We start from the raw sequence: 9324 nt of genomic DNA, 5'->3' as shown, positions 1-9324 counted from the left end.
TCTACGTTGGCCATTTTTTTTATGAAACAAAGCAATACCAACGTACTCTTTCAATTTGTCTTTTAGTTTCATTTTTTTTGAGTTTGGAGTGTGTCACTATAACTCTCCCTACTACAAAATAATAAAATCATACCACATTGTTTTGATACTTTTCAAAACGTACGATAGACCCTTGTGTGCATTCCTCCTTCAATAATCACTCTATAAAAAGTGCACAAAAAATCGTAATGATTTACTCTAATTCAAATGCATGCAAAGCAGCATGAATCTTTAAGCATGAAAATATTTTTTTTCTTCATCAACATTTATATTCCATTCTGAGATGATCAAGGATTTTAAACAATAATTAAACCTTCTAATATTAATGTATGTATTTATGTGAATGGCAAATGTAAATGAATGTCAACTTTTAAAAATAAGAATTTCCAAATCACCAAGTATAGACAAACATGAAGAACTGGAAAAAATTGTTGGAAAATAAACATAGATCATATAAGTATTATTGAAGTTAAACCCTATCACCTCCCCACTAGGAAAAGGTACACAACAGAAACATGCATGAATAAGTAAAGTTATGCTTTAAAGATTTAATAGTAAAATAATTTTATTAGCGAATATTTGATTACACACAAGCACTATATATGTGTGACCCAAATAAGTCAACCATTCTGTTATCATAAATAGATAGCTAAAAACCTTGAACTAGGTAACGGTATGGTTCAATGACTCATTATTAATAAATAAATGTAGATAAAAACACCATGCATGTTTAATAATATAATTTACCACAAAAGGACAAATAATTACTTTACTTTTTATAAAACACCTTTTATTCAATATTTCGCACTGATTATTATAAATATCGTTTTTTGAAATTGATATTGCGCTTTCAAACAGGAAGTTCAATGCATGAGTGAGGTCATATTATGAAATTTGAAATCAAAAGTAAACAATGCCGGTCCCAAAAGAGGCTTTAGATAAGCACGCTTATCTCACCACGCAATTAAGCAACTATATTGACAGTTCGATTGACGAGGACCAGTATAAACAACTGTTAAATAGGCTAAAGTCTGTACTAACGCCTAAAGACAGAAACAATGCTAAAACCATCATGCACATCCTGGAGTTTATGGAGAAGAAAAGCTTTATTGCGCCTGGCAAATATACGGATTTAAAAAAGATTTTAAACGAATTCGACGAACGAATAGCTCGAGATGTAATCGAACCAGTAGAAGAGGAAATTAACAAGATATTGGCAAAGAATTCAAAGAGCACCAATATACAACCTGAACTACGTGGAGGTCGTGACATAGGTCAGTATACTTTTTTAGGTCCTAACTTTTTTATGCGGTTGAATTTGGTGTGGTGGCGTGGGAGGACTATAAATGCATGCTCCTCTTGTCTTATTAAGTACTGAATAGTGATTCAAATGGTACACGGGGTTAACTTCACATAATTATATGTGTTATAAAAAGCATAATCCTCAGAGTCTATCAACTTGACGTTTACATTATAAAAAACTATCTTATATTTGTGTTTTTTAATTGTTTCTTTTTAAATTTGTTTATACATATAAGAACAGGCTATAATAACCAATGACAAGCCATGCTGAAATACCGAATTATTCAAAGGAAGTATTGCAAGTTACAAATTTCTTTGATGATCTTTAGTGCTAGAATTAGACTTGCTACAATTCCCTTTCTTTTATTTCTTTCTTTAAATACTAATTTATATGTTTACTGATAACTGCCAGTCTACTAATTGCCCTTGGAGAAAGGCTTCCTCCTGCAGACATCCCTGCAGATGTCATAATAATAGTATTAATGGTATTCTCCTAGTTATACATGTAGCAGTAAAATTGTTAAAGGGGCAAAATTGAGAAAAAAAAAACATAATTAGGAAGGGACATGTAGCAAGTCTATGCTGGAATTTAAAAATAAGAGGTTGTAGTATGATTGTCGATGAGAATATCCCACAGATGCGACCCAGTGACGTACACGTTGATGTCAACAACATATACCACCGTACGACACTGTGTGTTTCAAATACAACTAAACAACAATTATGTATCTTATGTTTTCATATTTTCCTTACAAAATTTGATTTACTTGAAAAATACCCTCGATTTTAATGTGCAATTTTGTGTTTTTTCAACCTGTAGCATCTAGTTCTACTGATGAACAGCCACCTAACAAGAAGAGGAAAACATCACAGATTGGTAAGTAGTATAATCTAACTTATGAAAATTGAAATATTCGGAAATTAAACAAAAATGATACAAAACAATAAATTAACGTTTTTCATGATCAATTGCACTATATACTTTTTGAAATGGGGATTACATTATTCTACCCCAGTCCCTAAAGAATGATATATACTGATTTAAGTATAACGGGATATCCCTTTCATATTGTTTTTTCAATAGGGTAAGAAACAGATTATCATTTTGGGTTCAAGGGAAGAAAAGTGGTTTGTTTTGCAGCAGTTTATTGGCCAACAGTTTTGTATTTGCTTTTAATGAGTGTGCGAATAAGGCAGCAACCATTTGATTTTCTGGGGGGGGCTATGGTTTTTTTTGGAAAAAAAAGTTTGTTTCCAGTTTTTGGAGAAAAAAATAATTTGTTTTTGATTCTGAGAAAAAAAAATTGTTTGTTTCACCCTCAGCTGCCACTATATGTAATGCTAAAATTGAAAGAAAAAAATTGTTTTTGACTTGTCACGAAAAAAATAGATTGTTTTTCGCCACAGGCGAAAAAAAAAATTTGTCCAGAAAAAAAAACCATAGCCCCCCCCCAGAAAATCAAATGGTTGCTGCCTAACAACATGACTGTTTTACTTTTTCTCTTATGGTCAATCCATATCACCCCATCCATTTAATACAAAAGAAATTTCAGTCCTTTGTGAACAACGTTTGTTTGTCTTTGTAGGCCTAATTTTTAAGCAGACTATATATAATCCTCTTTTGACATACGTATAACATGTTTTATATTTTTATTTTTCAAGCAATACCGGATTCAGCTAAGTATGTGTATGCAAATTCCGGTCAGAAAGGTCTAATGTTGATACTGAATTTCTCGCGAGACCGAGAAGGTACGTGATATATATACATGTTGTATACATCTTTCTAGGTTATTGTGTTAATGTTTTTATTCTCAAAGGCATTGAAAATTTAATTAGCTTAAGAATGACCAATACCCCTTTTGCTAACCAAGGGTTACAATCTCTTTGGATGGTAATCGTTAGAAACTGAAGATGTACATAAGAGACTAATGTAACATTACATTATTTTATTATCAAACTTATAATGTACCTGTATATACATCATTTACATCTAGTAAAAGAAATATAGGATATACATATCTAACGTAAATTAACAGTGACAAATCACAGTACGAATCACCTATGATACAAATGGCAAAAAAATCATTCTATCATAAACCTAGTTGTAATTCTCGAGCATTAATTAACCGAGGTTGATTCTGTTTTAAAAGTTTTATAACTACATTTGTAACTGTGGACCTGACATGTATCATTCAAGGTAAATCGACATTTTTCCATACACATTTCTGATCGTTATAATTGTGTAAAACTTCTTAAATCTGTTGTCTTGTATATGTAAGAAGCAATCAATAAAAAATTGGGCATTAAGCTTAAATCCTAGGTAATAAGCTAACAGTAAGTCTATTGCCTAAAAAATGTTAAACATTAATCTTAAATCCTAGGATTTAAACTTAAAACCTGAAAATCATGCCCAGTCCATCAGGTTTTCGCGTTTGAAACGTTTTCCATTCTGACATGTTTTTTTTACTTTTATACTTGCTATATATATGCAGTATGAGTTTTGCGCATGATCGTACGGTAACCTTTTGTTGCTTGCATCTATGTCATTTTTTCTCTGGTGGATAGCGGTCGTACGGCGTATTTGAAAACTATTTAACACTGTTTTATTTGTTTAATTGCAGGAAGTACAGATGATGTGGAAAAACTTAAATCTTTCTTTGAAGACAAGTTTAAGTTTGAAATTGAAATCCTATCCGATTTGAAAAAAGAAGTTTTACTAAAGGAGTTAACTGAATTTAGAGATGAGTACCTAAACAGTTCAAGGCATGCCAAGAAATACTATTGTTTTGTTTGTGTTGTAATGAGTCACGGCAATGAGGTAAGGTTGATAAGTTAAGATAATTTATTTTTGTGAGTAGTTTGCTAAGACTTTCAAAAAATTTCTATGTTGTGTTCTGTGTCTTTTTGTTTGTCTTTTGCTCGTTTTGCGGGTTTTTTTTGTAAAGGCGTTGTCGGTTTTGTTTAGATTTGTGAGTTAGAGTTTCCTTTTGATATCTTTCGCATCTTTTTTGTAAAGAATGGAAAGGCGGAAACGATCTGTTGTTCCACCATTTTCAGTATCTATCGTATACATTAAAATCGGAGATACAATTGTATTAATAAGAAGATGTGGTATGAGTGCCAACGAGATACACTTAACTCTCCATCCAAGTCACAATGTGTAAAAAGAAAACAGGTCAAATTACGGCTTCAACACGGTGCCTTACCTCTCACAGAACAGCAATCTATAAAGGACACCAAAATGACTCGTGTCAAACAATTTAAACAAGAAAACTAACGACCTAATCTATATAAAACGAGAAACACTTATGAACCACACCAACAAATGCCAACCACTGAACAACAGGCTTCTGACTCAATGCTATTCAACTTTGTACTTGTTTGGCTTTATAACTATTTTGATCTGAGCGTCACTGATGAGTCTTATGTAGACGAAACGCGCGTTTGGAGTATTAAATTATTAATCCTGGTACCGTTGATAACTATTAACATGTATACAAAAGCCATTCACCAGAAATGGATTTGAATACTATATGTAGTGTATATAAAATGTGGAAGTTCGTTTGAGACCTATACAAAACAAAATGCATATTGTGCGAAAGATATTATTTTGTGCGTCCAATTTATTATTTAAATGGGCACAATATACATGTTTTATCTGTATATTCTCCGAAACAGTGATCCACAAAATATTTCAATGCACGAGCTAGAGAAATAAATAATATGATACAAGGGGAACTATTCACAAATATAACCATGCTATATATCTTTTTATATTGATCTGTAAAACAAGATTTCAACAATCCGTGCGACAATACTCTACACTTATCGACTAATAGAGAATTGTGCATGCTAATTTCTTGTTAGGAAGATATACAAAATCTTTTATGTTTTAATTATTGCAGAAGGGGATCATGACAGATGACAGACAGCCAATCACAATGGATGAAATAACCTCCTATTTCAAAAACAAGGAAACACCTCACTTTATTGGTATGTCTGTATTGACATGCATATACGAACATATATTTATTTACGTGTTCGGGTATACTTTAATATATATAGAAAGAACGGATGGTAAATCTGTTTTATAATGCATTTTCTTCAAGGGTTCTAAAATTAAATATATACACTTTACAATGATCGCATGACGGATCAGAAATGATAACAAAAGGGAGAACTATTTGATTGAACTTTGAATAGTTTGTCCAAAATAGATCTTTTCGATTCAAATTACCATGGATTCGATTCCCCAAAAAGGATTTGAATGAACTTCCCCAAAAAAAGACACACAATATTGTATCTAACTGACCAATGGTATGTTGCAGTGGTAACAACTTTGTTGTATTCGAATATAACTATTGTATGATGTTCTAAATTGTCTCTAGTACTTGTCGAATTGTCAAATATTTGGTCTTCTTTTCTTCCACAGTGTAGTTGTTGAGAATATGTTAGAATGTTATATTTTCATTTTTTTCAATATAAACTTTTATGTCCTTTTTAATTTTGTTTTAAAGATATAACTTTTTAATTTTGTTTTAAAGATATAAGAAGATGTGGTTTGAGTGACAATGAGACAACTCTCCACCCGAGTCACAATTTGTACAAACTAAACCATTATAGGCCAAAGTACGGCCGTCAACATGGAGCATTGGCTCCTTCCGAACACAGCGAGCTATGAAGGGCCCCAAAATGACTATTGTAAAACAATTCAAACAGGAAAACCAACGGCATAATCTTAGACTATATAAATAACGAGAGACGAGAAACACTTATGAACCACATCTACAAACTACAACCACTGAACAACAGGTTCAGATACCCATAAAGACCTTATTTTTTATCTTTGTTTGTATCTTTTATTTGTTGAAGGAAAACCAAAGATATTTCTAGTCCAGGCTTGTAGAGGTTCAGCTACCCAACCAGTAGTAACACCAGACGATTGGCCAGAGGATACAATGTCGGTACCCCACGATGCTGATATTCTTATAGCATACGCAACTACTCCAGGTACGTTAATTGATAGCAAATTTTCATATCACATTGTTATGCCAGCCTCTCCTTCAACTGTAGCACAAGGAGACTTAAGTTTACCCGGTTTTTTTTCTGCGTATATTACAAAACAAACAGAAAATGCATAAATGATATTCATATAGTTTAACACTTGTGGTCTACAGTACTTATGGAAACATTATGGAGATTATAGTTGAAGTTATACTATCCAATATAAATAACTCCCAGTGGCACGTATTTCATTTATACCCAGGACAATAAACGAGAAAGAATTTACAAAATTTAAAAATAGGTAGTTTCTGCAAAAGTGGGTCAATCGGGACACAGGAGGGGAAATTAGATTGTCACAGGAAAAGAGGGTTTGTTAAAAGGAAGAAGACATTGTTAATGTAACATTGCAACTACAGTTGTGTAGTATTCTGTAACATGTACAGGCATGCAGCTGCATGCTCTTCTTATGCATACCGCCAGATAAAACGAACACAAAAAAATAGGACCAAAAGAGAAACAGTCTTCTTAACACAGAATATAAACGCACCAAACCACAATTTATCTTAATTTAATTGAATCTGGATACATTTTGATTGATTTAATTTTGCTAAAATAATTCTTTTTGAAGGGTATAAATGCTTTAGAACAAAGTATTCTGATATAGGGGCATGGTTCATACACGTATTACTTGAGGAGATTGAAGAATCGTACGAAAGTGACCACCTTGAAGACATGCTGATCTCAGTTAGGCATAAACTGGCCATTGACGAGGAATGGAGGCGAAGTGACTTCTGTCAAATGCCATGCACATGGACAACCTTGACAAAAAGACTTTTCTTTAGATAATATATATACGCGTTATGAGTGTCTAAATATCGACAAGGCAGCTTTGAACAAAAAAAGAAATGATTTAAAATCTGTCCATTTTATTCGAAAAATTCATCGTGCAATATGAAAAAAGTTTTAAAAGTCATCTACACTAATGTTAATGTCACAATAAAATAAATTGATGATCTCTAACATTAGTGGTTCTTTGTTTCATCTCTCTTCGACTTTGGTTACGGTTGTTGATTGTCGTGAAGGTATCTTAATATGAAATTTTGTGAAAATTGTATGCATAACTCTGGCGCTCCGAAAGGTTACTCAGATAGTTTGAGGATTATGCCGATGTTTAACCCCGAGATATGTAAATATTAAGCATAAAGGACCAGCCCGTCGTAAATTCAATATAAGTTAAAGCTTCTTTGAATATTATTGATTCCAAAAATCCTTTTTCCCCTAAGCATTAAAATTCTATATTGTAACTTAAAGCTTAAGACCATCATTTTTTAATTCTGTTTTACAAAGCCGCCGATCGCATTTTCCCGGGGAAAAAATAAAATAAGATAAGGATATTAAATTTATTAGTCTTATCATTGACGATCACCGAAATTATACGGTGGCGAAAATAAAAAATCCGCTCTTCATGACCGCATTGTCTTTATCTGAAACCAGATTTTTTTTCTCCCCGGTATGTTTGTTCGAGTAAAAATGCCCCGTATATCAATCAAATAAATGTAAAAATAAAGCATTCATTTGATACATATCACAGGCTAATGTAAAATCGCCTGCCTTTAAGGGGACCTTTACCATCGCTACAAGTGTCGGTGCTTCGTACTTTTCAAATATTCAAATTTAAATGTTAGATAGTTGTCAAAGAAACTGCGAACTAAATCGTACTGTTAGGAATATATGCCCTAAGTTGATACACGAATCGGAAACAACCTCTTTCATTAGCAAAGAAGTATGCCGATGAGACTAAAAGGACAACGAATATCCTTCTGTGTGTGCTTAAGAGATCTGGTAAGACACATTTGTGACATTTGGTTGACATGACCTGCTGAAAACTGCCTATGTCCGATAAGGAAACAGATCATTGGATGTGGTTAAAAACATTCTGACATGCAACTATCTAGAGTGCAGTCTTTTTTGTATGCAGATAAAGGACAACTGGATACAATAAACAAGTAGATGTGGTATGAGTATCAATGCGACAACTCTCCATCCATGTCATAATGTGTAAGAACTGAACATTTATAGGTCAAAGTACGGCCTTCAATACGGAATCTTGGCTGACACTGAACAGCAAGCTATAAAGAACACCAACATGACTAGTGTAAAACAATTCAAATAGGAAAACCAACTGTCCAATATTATTAGTTACATAGCGTGCTAGTGACCTATCATAGTGAGCAAGTCTGCACTACCGTTAGCATTAAGAAACTATACTTCCATTAATCATTCAAAAAGGAATGCCAAAAATAACCACTTGTTAGCTTTAAATGTGTTTTATGAATTTATTTCAATCATTCATTGTCAGTAGAAACCTTTAAGATTTTTCCCAGTACCGTTTTGCTTTATAAAGGGACGCAACACCTCTACTTAACCGTGTATTGAAAAGCCCCGGCCTACCTACTAACCTAATATGGAATATGCAGAGTCTCCACGAGGTTTCTTTTAACCAATCATATTCCTAGAAATGTATAGGAGGTAAGATAAATATAAATACGAGACACATTTATGAACCACATCACCAAACGACCAGTTTATATCGCCCACGAAGATAAAACGTGAAAATTATATACCCATTTGACCACATTTTTAGTTAAATTCAGACTATCTAGGTTATAAAACCCAAACGTTTTTAAATTCGATTTGATTTTTGAATGAGTTTTTGGTTTACTGTAATGACCAGAAGAATCAGAAAGTGTAACAGACATATTAAAATATGTATACATAATTGACAAGGAGTGTGGGGAAGATCCCTATGAGACCAGAGCCCTAATCATCTGAAGACTTAAAAGAGTGCACTGTCTAATCATAAAATGTGGAGCAACACTGGAAGACAATCTTTTATTGACACAAATTAAAATACAAAATATAAAATTCTGTACAAAACCACCATGCAGTTATCAAACATACATACCAAACGTACAATGT

At 32.9% G+C, this 9324-nt stretch overlaps 1 protein-coding gene across 1 annotated transcript; it reads left to right on the top strand.

Annotated features, from left to right (window-relative positions):
- The first annotated feature begins 923 nt into the window (after positions 1-923).
- LOC143063763 (caspase-3-like) lies at positions 924-7370 on the top strand. Its single transcript, XM_076236124.1, has 7 exons — positions 924-1313; positions 2162-2218; positions 3004-3090; positions 3963-4159; positions 5247-5334; positions 6214-6351; positions 6974-7370. Exons 1-7 carry the CDS (start codon positions 953-955, stop codon positions 7189-7191), a joined length of 1146 nt encoding a protein of 381 aa, XP_076092239.1. The 5' UTR covers positions 924-952; the 3' UTR covers positions 7192-7370.
- The last annotated feature ends 1954 nt before the right edge of the window (positions 7371-9324 follow it).

Source organism: Mytilus galloprovincialis, chromosome 2 (genome assembly GCF_965363235.1).
Source record: "Mytilus galloprovincialis chromosome 2, xbMytGall1.hap1.1, whole genome shotgun sequence".
Classification (NCBI taxonomy): domain Eukaryota; kingdom Metazoa; phylum Mollusca; class Bivalvia; order Mytilida; family Mytilidae; genus Mytilus; species Mytilus galloprovincialis.
The sequence above is the reverse complement of the archived record's forward strand: the minus strand, read 5'-3'. Positions and strand labels throughout refer to the sequence as shown.

Bases quoted from the DNA above. Each gene is read 5' to 3' on its own strand.
- LOC143063763 (XM_076236124.1), top strand. From the start codon at position 953: ATGCCGGTCCCAAAAGAGGCTTTAGATAAGCACGCTTATCTCACCACG. The intron at 1,314-2,161 runs GTCAGTATACTT...TTCAACCTGTAG, and splicing joins ACGTGGAGGTCGTGACATAG to CATCTAGTTCTACTGATGAA. The intron at 2,219-3,003 runs GTAAGTAGTATA...TTATTTTTCAAG, and splicing joins GAGGAAAACATCACAGATTG to CAATACCGGATTCAGCTAAG.